Source organism: Aspergillus nidulans, chromosome III (assembly GCF_000011425.1).
Source record: "Aspergillus nidulans FGSC A4 chromosome III".
In the NCBI taxonomy this organism is placed as follows: Eukaryota; Fungi; Ascomycota; class Eurotiomycetes; order Eurotiales; family Aspergillaceae; genus Aspergillus; species Aspergillus nidulans.
Window position 1 is genome coordinate 2,914,911 of NC_066259.1, and position 20,162 is coordinate 2,935,072.

The 20,162-nt window shown below is 48.2% G+C and overlaps 4 protein-coding genes across 4 annotated transcripts, besides 5 other annotated features; 2 read left to right on the top strand and 2 right to left on the bottom strand.

Moving 5' to 3' along the window:
- Positions 1 to 82: part of a sequence feature (contig 1.161 621..266267(-1)) that runs on past the window's edge.
- Positions 83 to 5,797: a sequence feature (contig 1.214 865..6579(-1)).
- Positions 5,798 to 20,162: part of a sequence feature (contig 1.160 1822..146980(-1)) that runs on past the window's edge.
- Positions 11,236 to 13,350, top strand: ANIA_08737 (glucose transporter mstA; the record flags this gene model as incomplete). The annotated part of the gene is made up of 6 exons (XM_676914.2): positions 11,236 to 11,403; positions 11,461 to 12,197; positions 12,266 to 12,317; positions 12,370 to 12,601; positions 12,653 to 12,771; positions 12,826 to 13,350. 6 exons carry the CDS (start codon positions 11,236 to 11,238, stop codon positions 13,099 to 13,101), a joined length of 1,584 nt encoding a protein of 527 aa, XP_682006.1. The 3' UTR covers positions 13,102 to 13,350.
- Positions 15,037 to 15,807, top strand: ANIA_08736 (uncharacterized protein; the record flags this gene model as incomplete). The annotated part of the gene is made up of 2 exons (XM_676913.1): positions 15,037 to 15,066; positions 15,289 to 15,807. The coding sequence occupies 2 exons, from the start codon at positions 15,037 to 15,039 to the stop codon at positions 15,805 to 15,807; spliced, it is 549 nt and encodes a 182-aa protein (XP_682005.1).
- Positions 16,312 to 16,349: a sequence feature (Short protein (ANIA_11629, CBF78135.1) was converted to a misc_feature.).
- Positions 16,391 to 16,424: a sequence feature (Short protein (ANIA_11629, CBF78135.1) was converted to a misc_feature.).
- ANIA_08735 (Zn(II)2Cys6 transcription factor) lies at positions 17,538 to 19,074 on the bottom strand (the record flags this gene model as incomplete). The annotated part of the gene is made up of 3 exons (XM_676912.2): positions 17,538 to 18,206; positions 18,344 to 18,857; positions 18,926 to 19,074. 3 exons carry the CDS (start codon positions 19,072 to 19,074, stop codon positions 17,538 to 17,540), a joined length of 1,332 nt encoding a protein of 443 aa, XP_682004.2.
- On the bottom strand, positions 19,636 to 20,099 carry ANIA_08734 (uncharacterized protein; the record flags this gene model as incomplete). The annotated part of the gene is made up of 3 exons (XM_676911.1): positions 19,636 to 19,895; positions 19,951 to 20,017; positions 20,094 to 20,099. The coding sequence occupies 3 exons, from the start codon at positions 20,097 to 20,099 to the stop codon at positions 19,636 to 19,638; spliced, it is 333 nt and encodes a 110-aa protein (XP_682003.1).

Genomic DNA, 20,162 nt, shown 5'->3' on the forward strand with positions numbered 1-20,162 from the left:
CTGCCGCAAACAGCACGTCAACAGCGACGTATAGCGGAAACTCTGCCCTTTCGGTATACAGGAACGTCAGGATAATCTCCAAAGCCTCTTGTACAGACAGACCATTATCATGAGCTATCCATCTCGGGGCCCAGCTCGCTTTTGCCTTTGTATAGCATTTCCAGCACGTAGTGCCCTATTCTCTTGCTCCAATAGTATGCCCTTTTGCATTGCAATTTGACAGCCTTTAATTAGCTGGTTTAGGGCATTATGGGATGGTGATAGTGGACTTTTTAAGCGCTGTTTGAGAAAATCTCTGAGTAAAGAAGCTTGCTTTAGAAGCTCATCAACATTTGCTGGTGTATGTGGGCAAAAAGTGCTTGCCTGGCTGCCACGGCTTCCAGGGGGTGTAGGCATACAAGCCTGAATACTAAGCTTTGAAAGTACTAGTTCAGGATTCAATGGCACTAGTCCTGCTGCTCGAAAACTGTTTCTGATTATATCTAGCTTAAATGTACTGATTCGAGCTTGTAGATAGGCTGCAAGGAAATCAAGTTTGTCAATATGGCTGATGCCAAGCCGTATTTTCTGATCAACCAAGCTGGCGTACGAGCGCTTCAAAACTGCAAAACATCCAATATCAAGTAGTTGTAGAAGATGGGAGGAATATGCCGGCATGCAAAGTAGTATAATATTATGATCTGTACAGATTTGATCAAACTCTGGTGTAAGATGGCTTCCATGGCCATCAAGAACTAGAAGTTGATATCTTCCGCGCGTATAATGCTCTGTTGACGGGATAAATTGCTTCTAAAGCCAGCAAAGGCTAATTTTATTAGTTGTCCATCTATTTGTACTAATTTCAAATCGCCAGTCAGGTGGAAGGCCAGTAAACCATGCTTGGTTATACTGCTTACCCTTAAAGATAAGTATTGGTAGAAGTGCCTATCCAGAAGCACTGATTGACTCAATTGCAGTAACCTATTCACGGTTTCCTGGCTGTAGAACTGGTCTTCGGCCACATGATTCTGACTTGGTAATCACTTTCTGATGTGCACAAAGGCCCATTGCAAAGCCAGTCTCATCAAAGTTGTAGATATCATCCAGTAGGATCCCGTATTGTTCGATTGTGGCTCGTACGGTTTTAAACCATGCTTGAATAACCTTTGGGTTCTCTTGCTTTGCTCGCTGGCAGTCGTATTGCCTTGACAAGCAAGACTCAAGCTCCGGGTGGCGTTGAGTATAATTATATACCCATTTCTGGCCGACAGTCTGGATTGGGGTGGAACCATGCTTTGCAAGCAGAATATTAGCCATTTCTTGTACATAAGCTTTTGTAGGAGCTGCTCCGCGTAGATCTAAAGAAAGAATCCACTGCTTAAGCACTTCCTCTTTAATCTCAGTCAATTTATGGCCATTTGCGCGAGATTCGGCGCGATTTGTAGTCCCGCGTAGTCGCGTACGTAGTGTAGATTCAGGCACATTGAAGCGACGTGCTGCCTCGCATATTGATGTAATCTCCTTTTTTTTTATAGCCTGTACAGCCAGTAGGAGCCGACCTTCCTTCTCATGGCAATTTTGGCTTGAACTAACGCGAACTCGGGGCATGGTGGCTGTTGGAAGATAGATGACCGCGTCAGCATGTAAAAAAGTGGTTGGGTGCGCAGCTCGCTTACATGCGCAGCTCGCTTACCAACCACGTTAATAATTCTGGGAAAGGCATTAGTTCTTAGGTTTATATCCGTCAAATTACTTGGTATATCTTGAGGAGGGGTTCAAACGCTGTGTCTGCTTACCGCTCTTATTGTGAAAATTCAATATGGTACCTATGATTCGCACAGGAGAAGAAGGACAGAATATGGCTCTCGATTACAAGCACATAGCCTACTAAGCGGTCAGCCATGACTAGTCCTGTTAGGCTATGAACTCTAGTCTAACCGTGGAAATGAGAGTCTAGAGAAGATAAGATTATGTCCGGTATTGAGGTCACCATATCTAACCGACTGAGATTGAACATGGAATGTACAGCTGAAAAAACCATTAACCCAAGGTCCAAGATCCATTTTATGAACGCCGCCAAAAAAAAAAAAGGAAACACCAGGTATAAGAAAGAAAGGAAAATGGAGATGCACAACCCAAAGAAAAAGGAAGGGAAATGTACAATCCGAATGAGCGGACAGTCCAGGCGACGCGCAGGCACTAGACTTAGATGCAGATAGCTGTACAGTGGTGGCAATCAAAAGCAAAAGGTCGTCACTGCATTAGACAAAGGAAAGTGTGCTTGTTTCGCCAGTAGGAAAGACAAATCTCCATAAAGATGCAGCAGCGCAAGAAATGCATCATTGCCCATGTCTTGCATGGTCTCGCTCTGAATGTATGCCGCCCAACCGTAACTCCAAGAATATAATTTAGTAATTAGTGGTCCATTGACCCAAAGGTAATCCATGTGCCTTTCGCGGGTCAACCGCCAAAAGGGAAAATCACACTGGCTGCATATCAGAGGTGCAGCCATGTCGCAGGGCTTGTCGAAAAGAAGCCACCGCCGGTTAGGACGATCTTGCGTTTTCACCTCAAGTTGCGAATCACCTTTCTTCCCCTAGCCAGGAACGGGCTCGGCATCTCATCCCGTTCAGGATCCCAGACTGCAGGTGGATCACGGTCGGCTGACTTCATGGGAACGGAGCAGCCAGACCGGGAATCACTGGCACAACGCTTGACCTCGTCAATGGGCCGGCCACCGGCACGGGCTTGCGCCAGCTCGACCAGCGTTCTGCCGCCCATATTGCGCTGCATGACGGCTTTGAACATCTCGTCACCACCGTTCATTTTCGATGGGCTCGATTTCACGCCATTCTTGCGGGTCGGCGACCCCGCATCGGCAGCGAGGTTGGCGGACGATGGGATCTTAGACAACCGTCGGTGGGGGGACCGTGACTTTGATTCCCTCACATCAGGCGCCGACATCTGAGGGAGTCTTGAAGGATTGGCCGGGAAGATGGGAGGTTGGGTGCTTAGCTTCTGCATTAATGCAGTCGTGTTTTGTCGTAGAAGTGGGCGCGAGGGAGCTTTGAAAGGATCGGGCTTGACCTTTGGTCGAGTGGGCGATGGAAGCTCCGGTGTGTCGTCCTCGTCGTCCGAGTACGCCAGGGTGGGCTCGAACTTGGGACGCTTTCGTTCCCCTTCGGCGAATATATTCTTTCCAGAGTACGTTGCTGAGGTGCGGCGAGGCGACAGAGAAAGAGACGCTATTGAGATGGGCGACGGCTCGGCCATTTGTATGTCCATTGGGGAATCAACAACCGTCTTAGAGCGGGTGAAGGGGGTGCGTGACTCTTTTTTGGGCAGCTTGGCAGCTTTGTTCGTCGGCGACTCAAGTGACAATTGGCTAATATCTGTACTCGAAGGGAAGTCGGAGTCTTCGCTGTTGCTGGACGACATCTGGGAGCTGTGACCACTAGATCGCAAACTAGCATCCTCGCGATAGTTGGCGTTTCGTCGTTGCTTTTCGACTTCCTGGGCTACACGATCCTGAACCTCGCATTCAAATCTTTTGCGGAGCTTGTCTAATTCGTTTTGAACTTGGCGATCGATCTCTAATCTTGCCTTTACCTCCCACTCCCGCCGGATGGAGTTCTCGAGCTCCGACCGAATTTGCTGCTTCTCCTTTTCAAGTTTGGCAAACGCTTGTTCCACATCCTTCGCCTTTTGCATGGTAGCCTCCTCTCGCTTTCGTGCTGCTCGGGATAAGTTGTTCAGTTCCACCTCCCTCCGCATAAGGCGGATGACGGGAGTGTTGATGAGCGTAGCCGTGTCGGGACGATGGTCCGGATTGACACGCAGGCAGCTCGCAATGACATTCTTTAACTCTGATGAGTAGAAATCGGGCAGGGGGGCAAATTTTCCTTCGCGGATCTTCTGAACAAGTTGGATGTGTGTCCGCGCGTTGAAAGGCGGTTCCCGCTGGCAGAGTTCGTACATGATACAGCCAACTGCCCAGATATCGGACCGTAGAGTGTATTTCTCGGCTGCACAGATTTCTGGAGACATGTAGAATGGTGTTCCGACATAGGTGGACGCAAAGTCGTGGGAGTGCATCAGCTTGGACAAGCCGAAGTCGCCCAACTTGACAGTATTGTCTGACCCGAGAAAGATGTTTTCGGGTTTCAAGTCACGATGTAGAATGGTCATCTGGGCCTGTTTGCCCTTGAGGCCCGAAGGCTTTGGAGCAGGCCCTAACAGGTTTGATCCCACCTCTGCCGGATCCGTACCATAGTGACACCGATATAGGGCCGTTACCAATTGCGACAGTATACGCCAGACGAAATCCTCCTCAGCGTATTTATTCGTCCGTTTCAGATTCTTGATGACCATACTAAGGTCTCCACCACCACAGTATTCCATGTAAAGGTAGAGGTCCTGACTGGCTTTGAGGTGTTCGCGGTGGTAATAGGCGACGATATTCGGGTGTCGGAGAGAGCTCAGGATGTTGAATTCGGCAGTCAGCTGCTCTCTCTCTTTTGTGGACATCTTGATATAGTTGATTTCCTTTCGACATAGTATCTAGACAGTCCCTTGTGAGTAGGTTACACCACAGGCTCGCCGGTCTGCCTTACAAAACCATCGGATTTTCGCTTCACTTTGCGAATGATGCCAAATGAGCCGCAGCCTGATGTGGCCATCGTTGGTTAACGACACTATAATGACATAGGAAATCAACTTGGAGCTCATACCGATTTTCTCCAGCACCTCATACTTGTCTGCCTCCGCCAGTGCGATTGCCATTGTGGCCGTCTAGCAGGGATCGAGCGTCGCTTCAGCAGGTAAAGGTTATCGAAGGAGAGAATGGTGGATGGGAAAGATGATGGTCCTGGCGCATTGACAATTCGACCCGGTTCAAATATTTTCTGCAGGTTAGTAGTCGAAGAAGTCGGATGGGAACATGGAGAAGGTTGAAGCTTTCGAGAAGCCGGTATTGTAACTGGCCTTGGGGGGTGAATGTTTGGTGGACCTTGTTGCTGAGCAACGGGCAGCGCCGCAACAAAGCCTTACCTGCATAAAGGAAGCGGTGAGATCCGATGCGGGAGCGTAAGGAACATCATTATTGAGTAACCCCTGGAGGTGCTGAGAGAGCACACATCCCTTTCTGCAAACCCATTATACACACCTCAAGTAAACAGCGCAGTGATATCAGCTTGGTGCAGCATTTTGCAGGCGATAAAGATGTACTGCTGCAAGGATGTGATCAAGGCCGGAATCAACCTTGGAAGCCCAGCCCCTTTCCTATATATCACGTGAGCTCACTCCCTTATCGATAAGCTGTTGGTGTCCCGCATCCTCCGAGCCCTCCGCCACCTTCGAGCAACATTCAACTTCTTCAACATGGAAGAGAGGACTGTGCTGCGCAAAGACCAATTGGAGATCAGCTTGCACAACGAGAAGAAGCTGATTCAAGAAGGAACGATAGTCGATGACAACCCTCTCGACCTGAGCGAGCCGTTTCGGGAACTTTGCGAAGCTTGTCGCAAGGGGGATCTTAAAGTTTGTCAAGAGAAGATTACTGAGGGAGTCAATATCAATGCACGGGATCCTTATGACTATACTCCCTTGATTTTGGTGGGTGATACCCTGTCTGCTTTTCTAATAATAAAATCTCGCCGGGGTAGCTGGAGGCGTAACTGACGATTCAGGCGAGTCTGTGCGGGCACTACGAAGTCGCCCAGCTGCTTCTGGAGTCTGGGGCTCTATGTGAAAGAGATACATTTCAGGGAGAAAGGTATGTTTGCTTTTACCTGTGCCTGAATCGCCGCCAAGTAATCACTCAATCAGTGCTTCTGGATAGGCACTTCTACCAATACTTATCTTTAAGGGTAAGCAGTATAACCAAGCATGGTTTACTGGCCTTCCACCTGACTGGCGATTTGAAATTAGTACAAATAGATGGACAACTAATAAAATTAGCCTTTGCTGGCTTTAGAAGCAATTTATCCCGTCAACAGAGCATTATACGCGCGGAAGATATCAACTTCTAGTTCTTGATGGCCATGGAAGCCATCTTACACCAGAGTTTGATCAAATCTGTACAGATCATAATATTATACTACTTTGCATGCCGGCATATTCCTCCCATCTTCTACAACTACTTGATATTGGATGTTTTGCAGTTTTGAAGCGCTCGTACGCCAGCTTGGTTGATCAGAAAATACGGCTTGGCATCAGCCATATTGACAAACTTGATTTCCTTGCAGCCTATCTACAAGCTCGAATCAGTACATTTAAGCTAGATATAATCAGAAACAGTTTTCGAGCAGCAGGACTAGTGCCATTGAATCCTGAACTAGTACTTTCAAAGCTTAGTATTCAGGCTTGTATGCCTACACCCCCTGGAAGCCGTGGCAGCCAGGCAAGCACTTTTTGCCCACATACACCAGCAAATGTTGATGAGCTTCTAAAGCAAGCTTCTTTACTCAGAGATTTTCTCAAACAGCGCTTAAAAAGTCCACTATCACCATCCCATAATGCCCTAAACCAGCTAATTAAAGGCTGTCAAATTGCAATGCAAAAGGGCATACTATTGGAGCAAGAGAATAGGGCACTACGTGCTGAAAATGCTATACAAAGGCAAAAGCGAGCTCGTACACATAGATGGATAGCTCATGATAATGGTCTGTCTGTACAAGAGGCTACAGAGCTCGAGGAAGCTCATAATGCGTCTTTTCAGGCAATACCTGGTCCATGCGGGCAACCAGCAGAGGGTGCACAAACACCAAAGGCGCGGGCATTACCTACATGTAGTACCTGCCATAGAATTGGGCATAGAAGAAATGCTTGTCCAAATAAATAATAATTAATATAAAGGCGTTGTGGTTGATTAAAAGGTCAAAATATGGGAAATCTGTATGCAGGTGCGCAGCTCGCTTACATGCGCAGCTCGCTTACCAACCACGTTATCCCAAGACTGATTTGTAAGGTTTGCTATCAATTTTGGCTTGCTGTGCCTTAATCTGTCTCGTGGCATAGCCTCATATGCAGGGTCATGAAGCCGCAAAGAGCTCTAACTTCAACCCATTTTCGAAACATTGAAAACACTGATGCTCAGAAGCTCCTAGTATCTGCGATTGAGTGGGCTTTATCTGACTTGTTTCTTAAAGCATCAATAACCGGATGGTAGTAGAGCCCACTTTGTTGGCAGGTGAATTTAGACCATATATCCAATACAGGAGAAATGGTTAGCCGTGACTACGATTTCCAGCTTGCACGGAAAGCTCTCGAAGCAACACCTAAAGATATCCTTAGAGGAAGGTTATCTGCTTATTATAGTGGACGCCCTTAAGAACAGATACTCAAGTACTCAAGCATAGGGGCGATAGATGATCTCGAAGGGCCCATCTAGGTTACATGGGAAGCTATCAGAACAACACAGAAGGATCATCATGACGGCCATGACACTTGAATAAGCTTGGTAATCGACTTGAGGTCAGATATTCAATCACAGGGGCAATATCCAATCTTTGTCAAAGCAATGTCAGAGGATCCTCCTCACCGTGTACAAAAATGAACGACCTCGATGATCCGACTTAGTGGCGAGTATTCCAAAGCAGAGGCACTAAGTAATCTGAAAGAAGCCATCCAACTTGGCCGGAGAGTTGCCGAAACAATCTCAGAAGATAAAACACCCTTGCAAACAGCCTGAAAGGCGAATACTCAAGCATAGCAGCAGTAGTCGGCCCTGAAGAAACCAACCAACTTGCACGGGAAGCAGTTCAACAACACCAAAGAATCGCCCTGACCGACCACAGTATTTAAAACAACCTTGCAAACAACCTTGAGGATATATACTTAGAGCCGGGAGCAACTCTGACATTGACGAGATACTGACTGGGCGAAATATCTCAACAATCTTGCAATTGAGCTCGACATCCAATCTTCAAGGACAGGAGAGAAGACTGACCTTGACAAGGCCATCCAAGTTGCGCGAGAAGCTGTTAAAGCAGATCCTGAAAATGATTCTTACCGGCCATTATATTTAAACACTCACGGAAATCAACTCGGTAACAAGTTGTTATGGATAAGAGAAATTTCTGACCTTGAAGAGGCTACCAAGTTACATAAAGCTGTGAAGCAACACCAAAACATCATCCTGACTGGACAAAATACATTAATCTTGGGAGTGCACTTCTGATTAGTTATTAAAAGGACAGGAGCAGCTGCTGACCTTGAAAAGGCCATTCAGATTGCACAAGACGCAATCCAAGCATTACCAGAATATCGTTATAGCCGAGCACAATCCTTGAACAGCCTCGGCAACGTACTTTGTTATTCAAGAATAGGAACAGTAGCAAACCCTGAGAAGGCTGTTCAACTTCAATACGAAGCTGTTAGATTAATACTAGGAAACCATCCTCTCCGGGCATGATATCTGAACAACCCTAAAACTGTGCTTGGCAAAGATACACAAGAACAGAAAAAGCTGCTGACCTCGAAGTGTCACTGATGCTGCACGAAAGCTCTTAACCAACGCCGGAAATTTATCCTGACTGGCCATTACATCTAATACCCTTGAACGCAGGATATAAGTCTGGTTTGTAACAGCTTATGGGCATATGACAGGACAGGAGGAATGGCTGACCTTATGGAGCCATTTCCAATACCAATATGCTTTACGCCAGCTAAACTCTTTGCTTACTACTCGGATACGGCTGGCCAAACAGTACTTCAGCATCTTGCTACCATTTCAAGTGGCAGAGCTATGAAACTGCCTGGGCCTCAATTGTTTGCTTAGGCGCCTTGCTATGGTATCAAGACTTGGTCGAACCCATAACAGTTATAAGTAAACTGGTTATAACCCAGGATTTACCACGTTTCCTTACATTTCAACGGAGCTCATATCTTGGCGGATTGGGGTGGGTCGGAGCGGGATTCAGGGGGCGGGATTAACAAGACTAGGTGTATCTGCTCCGTTATCCAGTTCTATATTCCGGAGCCTGTGCCTTGTTATATGGATCGGTGGGTGGACAACTCAAACCAGAGGAGTCTGGCAGATCCAAACAGGTCAAGGGTTGGGGAAGGTATATAAATATTTTGCTATATCAGCAGCACTGCTAATTCAATATAGTTATTTATGGCTTCTTGATATGTCAGTGACGAATTACCCGTAGAAAAGTAACAGCCGCAATCTATTCAATAGGATGGCCAGAAATTGGATATGGGTAGAGAGATGAAAATAGTCGTTAAAATTCACCGTCACACGAGTCAACTCGAGCTGGTTTACTATATCGAAACGGCCTGCAACCTGGAAGTCTCCCGGCACTTTGCATTGAACTACATGCCAGATGTTAGAGCTGATTGGCAAACTACTGTAGCGAGCTATAACCTGCTTGGAAATTCTTCCGCGCCTTTGGGCGCGAAACACCAGAGCATCTTCTGGCAACGCTTAGCACGTGCGATGTAGGGGTTTGAATTTCGTGTAGATGGAGTTTAGAAACAACTTCTCCAATGTAAAGCCAAAAAAAAATAATAATTAAAATAAATAAATAAAATAATGAAAAAAAATATATAGGGAAAAATACAGTACAAATATACAAATATCTACGCAACGAACAAAGAGGCCGCAACGGTTGATCTCCGTCCTTCTGCTCAACAATCGATCTAGCGACATTCTCCAGGTTCAAGCCAGTAACAATCCACTATAAGAACTGTCAAGCCAGCTGGAAACTTCGCGGATGCTCGCGATCCTTCACGGCTAGACGAAGCGGAAATTATCATCTTGGAAAAGGCCAAGGATAAGCGCGGGCTTGGCCACCAATGGAGATTGCCAGAGGCTGGTTAGGTGACCGCTGACGATAGGCCTCGCGACGTCTCTGGGGTGCAGGGTTGCATTTGTTTCGAACTCTGTACTTGGTCTTCCAATGAGCCGGTTGGCTTGTTGGAGCTGCAAGTGCAGCCGTGTCCGGATTAGCTATCTGCGACCTCGGGATCCAGAAGGCGATATGGCCGCAGTAGCGAAAGGCATATGCGTGCAAGGCAATTGCAATTTGACTAATCTTACCTTGCCCGTGCACCGTCCGCATGATGGTGATTCGAGAACTAATCCAACTGGTTAGTTGGATCCGCTGAATCCCCGGGGTTCCCCCTGGGGATTCAGCAGACTTCAAGCCAGAGCAACTTTGAGCGTTCAGGATATGCAACAGTGGCGCTGCGACATTAAAGCCTCTCTTGGAAACCAGCTATCGTCATATCCCGGTCACAGGCCAGCTCTCGTAGGAGCCTGTCTCAACAACGGCTAGAGCTGCAGGCCAAGGCCTCGATGGAATCCTGGATATATGTATACACGACAGACTCGGAGCCCTTGTTGGCAATTATGAATGATGATACGATTGCTACCCCGATTATTGCCCATGGCTACCGAGTATAGGCCGACTCAGCTGATACTGGCTCGTTGGGCCGCCAAGTGTCTTGGAAGGCCAGCCTTCTTTTGGCACGGACGCCGTCTGACCTGAAGGCCTGGATCCATGGCGGTTACCGTTTCATTTATTTTGCGCGGCGGGCGTGGGTTGTCGCCAATGTTTGGTTCTTGGTCTCAGTCAAGAGGACGGATAACAGCTGTGCCGAGTCAGCTGGGAAGCCACAGTCTGGCGAACAACGATTCAGCATCCAGCTTTCTCGAGACCAGGAACCAAGAGCCAGCTGCGAATACAGAGTTATGGAATATGGTCTTCGAGAAGCCGTCGTTTGGTCAATATAGGAGACGCTAAGGTCATGAGTGGTGGAATCGGCACGAAGGAGTGGCCATTGATTTGGCTGTCATCTTGAAAAGTTTGCAGCGCGTCTGTCAGAGCTTGAGTGGCACTGGCTGCGTATTCTCGCCTTATCCTCTTTGGCCTAGTGGATATTCCTGGAAGACGATGGATGGTCTGAGTGAATCCTGCGAGGGCGACATTCCCCGCATCCAACCTATCCTGGGGTCGGGACTAGCAGTGGCCTAGCAGTGGTTTGGTAGTGGTCTGGTAGTGGTCTGGCAGTGGCCTCACGCGTACCTTGCCCAGAACTTTCGATGCGAAACCAATGCTTGAGCCTAACATTCTGCGCCAACAGGCGGGCTATATATTCGGCGACGGTCCCGTCGCTTCCCATCATTTCGGCGTGCTGTATACATTGACCACTCGAGCCTCGCCCGCTCCCAGCGTCCGGTTTCCGTCTTTTCGTGGTTACAGTCGTCAAACCCTCCGCTTCTGATCTCGCGCTCACTCAGTTGTCACCATGGCAGACGCGGTGATTGCTGGTCAGCGCGTGGAGGCCCCGGTCACATGGAAGGCGTACCTTATGTGCGTGTTCGCGGCCTTTGGTGGTATATTCTTCGGCTACGACTCTGGCTATATTAATGGAGTTATGGGCATGGATTATTTCATCCAAGAATTTACAGGAAAGGTGCGTAAGATCCCCTGCTTCTGTAGGGTCAAGAATCACACGTTCTCCTCCATGTAGGTCAAAAGCGAAACTCCCGCCGCGCAGTTTGTGATTTCATCGTCGAATAAATCCCTTATCACCTCTATCCTGTCTGCGGGGACGTTCTTTGGCGCTATTATTGCCGGTGACCTGGCAGACTGGTACGGCCGTCGCATCACGATTATCAATGGCTGCGGAGTCTTTATGGCTGGTGTGGCTTTTCAGATTGCCTCTACCACCGTGCCCATGCTTGTCGTCGGCCGATTGATCGCAGGCGTTGGTGTCGGTTTTGTCTCTGCGATCATCATTCTGTACATGTCTGAGATTTCTCCTCGAAGGTTCCGTGGTGCTATCGTATCGGGCTATCAGTTTTGCATCACCATTGGTTTGATGCTGGCCTCCTGCGTGAACTATGGGACGGAGAACCGGAATGATTCGGGCTCATACCGTATCCCGATTGCCCTCCAACTCCTCTGGGCGATCATTCTTGGGATAGGTCTGTTCGTCCTTCCAGAGTCTCCCCGTTATTATGTTCGGAAAAACAATCTGGCTGAAGCAGCCAAAACCCTCGCTCGCGTGCGAGGCCAGCCCCCGGAGTCAGAGTATATCACGCAAGAGCTGGCAGAAATCGTGGCCAACAATGAATACGAGATGCAGGTTATTCCCCAGGGCGGCTATTTTGCTACGTGGTTGAACTGCTTCCGTGGAGGTCTCCGGTCTCCTAACAGCAACCTTCGTCGTGTTATCCTTGGGACCTCTCTTCAGATGATGCAACAGTGAGTCGAGACCCAACCTCCTTGAGTTCTATCAGTCATCAGATTGTTGGTGCTCTAACGCAATGCAGATGGACTGGAGTGAACTTCGTCTTCTATTTTGGTACTACGTTTTTCCAGAACGTATGCTACCCTGATACCTCCTGTGCGGTGATGGTGGCTAATTTTGATTCAGCTCGGTACCATTGACGACCCTTTCCTCATCAGCATGATCACCACGATTGTCAATGTCTTTTCTACTCCGATCTCCTTTTACACGATGGAGAAGCTCGGTCGTCGCCCTCTACTGCTTTGGGGCGCTCTGGGCATGGTCGTCTGCCAATTTATTGTGGCGATCGCTGGAACCGTGGATGGAGACAACAGTAAAACCGTCTCGGCGCAAATCTCGTTTATCTGCATTTATATCTGTAAGTGGTATACGCACTATGAATCTTGCGTCTGGCTGATCATCATTGCAGTTTTCTTTGCTTCCACTTGGGGCCCTGGCGCTTGGGTCGTTATTGGCGAGATTTTCCCGCTGCCCATTCGTTCTCGTGGCGTTGCGCTATCAACAGCCTCCAACTGGCTTTGGAACTGCGTACGTTATAGCTCGTTGCCAGGATCTTGGGATTTGGCGCTAACACTACTATAGATTATTGCAGTTATCACACCGTACATGGTTGATATCGACAAGGGGAACCTCAAGTCCCGAGTGTTCTTTATCTGGGGATCCCTGTGTGCCTGCGCATTTGTCTATGTCTACTTCCTGATTCCCGAGACAAAAGGCCTCACCCTCGAACAAGTCGACAAGATGATGGAGGAGACTACTCCTCGCACATCTGCCAAATGGAAGCCTCACTCTACCTTTGCGACCGAGATGGGTATGACTGAGAAAAATGCGAGTACAACCGTGGAAAGCGCTGCCTAAGGAATACAGCAAGGATGTCCCTTCCTTGCTCGTTCGATTCAGTTCTGTTTTGGAAACATCTTACATCCGCCCCGAGTACGCATTTGCAGGTTGGGACTAGCTTTCACAGAGGATCGTAATAGCTATGGGAAATAGCAATGCCTACATTTACTCTTCTTCTCTCTCCATTGCCCCTTAAATTAATGGAGAGCCACTTTGGAATTATCACACTACTGCATCATTCAATAATGGAATGTTAATTTCCCTTGACTCTTGCCGCTGGAATACGCCTTGCTGTATAATGAACGAACGAACAGTAATTCCTGGAGATCCTGTCAGCGTTTCTACAAACTGCAGCGTATTATATTGTCTCAAATTGGTTTCACCTAGTTGGTACCGCCTTGATGGGACCTTTAGGGTTCGAGCACCTACTTGTATTGACAGAACATGCATGCGGCATGCATAGAGTGTGATTTATCTATATTTGAAACATGGTCATTGTTGCCGGGAGCTAGCTTCTCTAATTTCCAAAAAGTTTTTATATAATCTTAGTAGGATTTCCTAGGTGCTTTTACAAATTTGTAATTATATTAGTAGACTACAGATTCTATCCCCAATACATCGAGATAAGTCGCATGCTTAGACCTGAAGCCCGCTGAGTGTAAGACGAATATTCTGATATCCTCCAGGTCGCTGCCGGTCTACTGTTAATCTCACGATGAGCAGTATGCTATCCGATACTGCTCACGTGGGATGAAGCCAATTTGGGGCATAATGTGCATAGAGGACCGTTCTCACTACTTCGTGGGCTCCAACCAGGGGTACCCTAGCTCCCCGGCTGTCTTACTTTCGTGTCGCAACAAAAAGTATCCATGCAGACTGTTGGTACCATTATAACTAATAGTCTTAAGTGCAGTTCCTAGCTGCCAATATCCATGCTCTAGCGCGCCCTGAGGTTGCTGATTCCAATATCATAGGATATCTAGACAGCCGTGTACAGAAATCCCACACAATGCACTCAGATACGCAGAAAAGTCGTATACCTTTAGATAGCAGGAAGCCAAAATGATAATGTCTCTGGACGCAAACTACACAAGCACTATTAGCTCAATAACCAGCCACGACAGGGTTTGTCCGCAGCACGGTTATACTCGTCATCAGGTGGATTGTATCAGTCCCAATCAGCAGCACTAGTATTTGGAAGATAGTACGTCAGTAACGGCCACTCCAGTGTTATATGCAGTTAGAGGAGTGGAGTGAACTTGCTAGCATTATAGGCATGGCATGTGCCGAACTGGTGGAAGGGCTGCCTCCAAGGTGTGCCATGGTGTTCTCGATAATGCCATATGGGCAGGACATGGCTCTCCGTACGATCTAGAGATGATGCTTTGGTGTTAGAAAGAGTCGTCTTTCAATGTGATCTGGGAAATCACACTATTACCAAAGCGCCGTCCTGCACGTCGATTCCACGCCTTGTATACGGAGATGGCGATAGGGATTGAAGAGAGTATAGCAGCAATGATTCCGATGATAGCTTCAATGGAAATGGCCATAAATTTTAGGATGCTGAGAGGCTCCGGATCCCTTTCAGACTTTGAAAGTGCTATAGTCAAGGAAAGAATTATCGGACTCGGCCACTGCTCGGGAGATAGCGCCAGATGGGTACAGGAATGCAATAGGTGAGAACGACAGTGCCAATATATCACTGAGTATGAAGAACTTATACTGCTTGTGGTTGAACGATAATATGTAAGTTCAGATATTCGGGAGCCCTGATGGGAGGACACGATTTATACGAGGACAGCTAATACCATCATTCCCGTCCTTTGTGTCTGGCATTTTCAGTGGGCATTATCTGACGCGACTTGGGTGTCATTTTCAGTGGCCGTTTCAGTGGCTTTTGACAGTCTTTCGATCCTCTTACTTTCATTGGCAGCTGTATCCTGATAGCTACTAATGAAGTACACGGCTCATCTGACACGAACGGTATGGACGTGTGCCTTGCCAATCTGAAGAGATCACAGATCATTGGACCATCAGTATATTGCTCGGATACGTGGCAACAGAAAAAATCAGTATATCCTGGGATGGGCATGAAATTAGCATGAACTCGCGAATCTTGGGATGGAGCATGAACTAGCAGATCCTCCGGTGTGCATGAAACTCGAACAATCAGTATCAGTTAAATCACTAGGATACATGCACTAGTCCCAAACGTGCCCTAGTTATGGTGTTGCCGGAGCGGCTCGATCTTATTACTACCACCTTTATTTCCTCTATTTCCTCTATTTCCTCTATTTCCTCTATTTCCTCTACTTCCTCTATTTCCTCTACTTCCTCTACTTCCTCTACTTCCTCTACTTCCTCTACTTCCTCTACTTCCTCTACTTCCTCTACTTCCTCTACTTCCTCTACTTCCTCTACTTCCTCTACTTCCTCTACTTCCTCTACTTCCTCTACTTCCTCTACTTCCTCTACTTCCTCTACTTCCTCTACTTCCTCTACTTCCTCTACTTCCTCTACTTCTACTACTACCTACTTCTGTTACTCCTCCTATTGGTTATACTTGTCGTTATCAGAAGAAGCATTCTAGTTCTAAAATCCTACTTGGGTACTGGCGCTATGCGCACCACAGCCTCGCCTGCCGTAAATTTGGTACTTCCTCAATTTACACATCCAGCTGGAGCCTGGGCCAGCGGCAGGCTTACTTTGCCTCTTAGGTACTAGGCAATAGATTGTGTCTCAACTGGCCAGTTTTGCCGCACAGCCCGCACACCGGTGAATCCAACATACTTGTGCTTCTCTGCCCCAGTGAACATTGAATCTGCTATTGTAGTTTTAAGACTGTGTGGGTACGATCGTCAGTCCATGTTTCCGAGAGCATAGATATCCTTCTACCACAGTTGCTTCTGTATTCTCGCCACGGCACCCCAAAGAATATAAAAGAAAAGACAAGTGAGAACTAATCATCGTCCAGTCATTGCGAGACTTTATGATTATATATCTCAAAGGCTGAAGGGTCCCGCGGACATGGTGGAGTGGTTCGAGATTCTCCTGAATGCTAGAGATCATGCATGGACAAGAGCTTATAAACCGCTTGAAATATAGCAGCTGCTGTATCCCTAATAATCTGCCTGGTCGGGCAGATCCACAGGCTTATAGTCTAGCAATATAGATCAAGGTAGGATATAACCCTCTATCCATATTCCCCTCGCACAAGTTAATGCCATAATGACGCTAGACACCTACATGTCCAAGATTATCCAATCGTAAGCAGCTGTACAGGCACAAACTTGTATGTCAACAACAGTGATCTTAATTTTGACATCTTCATGGATCCATAGATATCTCTTATAATTTACTAGCAGTTCAAGGTAGGGAGAACGTCTGCAGACAGTATAAGGGTCAAGGTGCAATAGGGGCAAACTATGTTTCTGGATATACTATATATTATATACTATGAGTTCGCCTTGCAGCATTACAACCAGTCACTACATCCATGTTCCAACCCACTATTGCGCATCCATCCACAGAACCCTACCCTTTAATCTCCCCAGACGTAACCACTGTCCCAAACGCATCCCCGACCTCCTTTAGCGCCACATCTACAAGAACATCCGCCTCAACGCCGGGAATCGCTCTGTCCCCAACCCCGTCTCTCACAACCAGCACCTCATACCCCAGTTCCGCACCCGCCCTGGCCGTGGTCGAAACGCAGACGTGCGCCATATACCCGACAAGGACAATCTTCTTCCCTACATCTCCCAGAGACCGCAGGTACTCGTGGAGATCGGTCTGCGCAAAAGAGGACGGGAAATTCTTGAAAATCACTTTTTCGCCACTTTCGGGCTTCAGCTCGGCAAACTCCTCCGCTAGGGGCGTGTCCGGGGTGAAAACCGGTGCGCCGGGAGGCGTCTGGTGGACGACATGGACGATATTCGACTGTGTCGTACCGGCGGCGCGGTACCGGGAGAGCAGATCAGCAATTACCTTGCGGCTCTTGTCGACATCTTGAACCTTGAGGTGGCCCTGGGCGTACTCGTTCTGGGCGTCGATGATAATGAGCGTTGAGTCGGTGGTTGTGGCGGTTGACGGCGGGAGGCCGATGATCTGGCGGAACGACTGGGTGGACATGTTGAGGATGAGCAGGTGGACAAATTGGAAGGAGAGGCGAGAGAAGAGAGTAAACGAGAAAGTGAAGGAAAGAGAGGATGGTGTTTCTGCAGGAGCTGGGGGTTCGGGAGGTATTTTAAGTGCGGGGGAGGGGTTGCCTGCCCAATGCAATTGATCTGTAATGGACTTATGATTGGTTCCTTTGGTCCGTAACTGGATTCAATTATGGATCCATTACTAGGTCGATCTGTAAGCAAGCCTGTGGGGAATACTATAAGAGTATAGCAAAGTGGTGGAATGGTGGGATTCCGGTGGGATACCGAGGGTTCCAGCTAATATGTTCGTCATGTAGCAAACCGCGAGCCCTTTACTGGGATCGTCGAGCTACATTGACATAGTATATGACTAGATATCCAGCTCTTTTGGTCCCCTGTTATTAACGACCCCTCACGCCCATCGTCCGTCTGATGCTGTTCTGGAGTCCCGTTCCGATGTCGAAGTAGTCTCGACAATTCCTCGTTCGAGCCGGCCCCCCACAGATACTCTTCATCAGGAGGAGGGAAGTCCAAGTCGCACAGGCGTAGCAGCCGGCCATGGTCACCATCTGGACGTACGGATGCCTCTCGCCCGGTCTCACCAGCACACATGCAACAAACCCTATACAGCGCCAGTCCTAACCGCTTGATCTCCTCTACTCCAACCCAGATACAGGTAATATCCTCAACGCCCACATACCGCTGCAGCATACGAGGATAATGGAAGATGTTGTTTTCAAGACATGTTTTGACCACGGACGAGAGGAGGGAATGGTCAGACGGGCTCATACGGAAAGTTAAGCTGAGTTCGAATGAGGCATGGTCTGTGCCGTACAGAACCAGCGAGAAGATCAGGTAGATTAGGATGCCTTGATACGTTGCGATCGGCCACTGGGAGGTAGGGTTGCCGTCCCCCGTTTCGAGTTCACACCCTTCTCCAGCTTCGTCTCGTGAGGGGTATGTTCGGGCCCAGTTGCTCTGTATATATCGTCAGTCAGTCCGTTGCAAACGAGTTCAAGTCAAGTATGTCGCTTCACCCTCTGCTCGAGAATAGAGAGTCCCAGTTTATTGTGAAGCTCCGTTGCAGCTCGCCTTCCCCGCAACGTTCCGCTAACCCAGAGTCCAACCATTACTACAGTCTGAACTAAGAAGGGCGGCTCGTGGGCAACGTCAAACGTGGCCCGGTGCAGGATAGGCCAGTGGGGATGGAACCGTGTAAAGTAGAGATCTACCCAGTGCTGGGTCTTATCTCTGTCCGCAGACTGTGCAACAACCAGACCAGGACCAAGACTAGGGCTCTCGCCATCCGTCTGGCCCTGTCGATTCTGTGGATCAGCTTGAGCATTACCTTGATGCCGTGACGGATTGGATTGTGACGCCGTCGCATCGAGATCAGCGTCGGCGTTGGGTCCAGGCCCAGGCTCAGGCTCGTCCTCAACCCCAAACTTGGCCGCTGGATGCTCAAAGACACATTGAACCCCCTTCGCCCGACACCGAGTGCAGGGAAATCCGCCTCTACAGCGTAACTTTGCGCCACGACACACTTGACAAGCTCGTATTGCACGAGCCGAGTCTAGCTGAGATTGGGAGTTCGCATGGTCGCGCCGGACATGGCGCCTAAGAGTGTCCCTAGACCAAATATCAGTAAATCCCCGGAGTCATATGACAATGCTTAATGAGGTTAGTGGCGCGTCTACCTTCGTGCAAAGGTCCGGCTGCAGAATGGGCATGGAGAGGTGACTCGGCCAGTGTGCTGGGCCTGATGGCGATGCAGATGCTCCTTGCGCAGGTAGCTCGATGTGCAACCAGGATGATGGCATTCAAATCGCTCGTGAGGGTCGGGCATTTTGATGTCCAGTCTGGCTGTATGGTTGTGATATGGAGCATCGCTCTGTCTTGGGCGTGTTTGATACTATCCCACCGGGATCGGGATCCCACCAATTCGGCAGACAAGTATTACAAAGCCAATATTGCCACCCCGTTCCAACTCATTGAAGCTGGAGAAGCCAGGACCAGAACCAAGTTATGCGATCAAACATACCTATTGCAAGCTGGTGAAAGGAAATATAGGTGCCGTGGTCTGCGTTTTCTTTCTGAACTCCTAGACCCGGGCATTGCTGGTAGCAATAGGTCAAATTCTACTGATAACCTGATGACCTCCAAGGCATCAATATCTTCCAAAGCACCAAACTTTTCAATAGGCCAATATCATAATATTATAGATAATTAATGTTCAAGAGCTCTCCAATCTTAGCATGAGCTTAGATTTAGTAAGGCAACGAGGGTGTCTGATTGGCAACGGCGATTGAAGAGCGGGCGATTCCTCTTAAATCTTCTATTTGAATGTAAACCTCTCTTTTAGGTCTTTATTTTTATTTTTCACTTTTCAATCAATCTATCTATATTTTTATCTATAGTATTGATCAGTGACGCTGGCCAACTTTACTGCGTGCCTGGCGGATTGGTTCATAGAGACGAAGAGAGACCAGATCCGGCTGCTAATGAGAGTTAGGGCACTGAAAGTGACCCAGGAGAATCGGGAGACGGGTGAGACAGTTGGGTCAGGGCTATGGGCATCAATCATCATCCGCACTGCCTGTTCAGTGCACTGTACGTCTGACTGAATGAATAGCGTAGGCCAGAAGCGCCAGTATGACTTTGGTTTCGCTATGCATGGTGTAAAGTACGTAGTGGGCACCAGCCCTATACGAGCTGGTCATACCTAATGGTACGATAAATGTCTCTGCAATCTCTGAGCTGCATGCTTCAAGACTCGAGGCTGCAAAAGTCTTGGGAAAGGTCAGCCAAAGGAGAACTACCACCACCTTTGAGTCAATCTATGGGGACTTGTCAACGTCAACTAACGGCCATGGCCGCACGTTAACTGGCCAAGGATAAATTCCGTAGCTATCAGATCTTAACTGATCTTTTCAT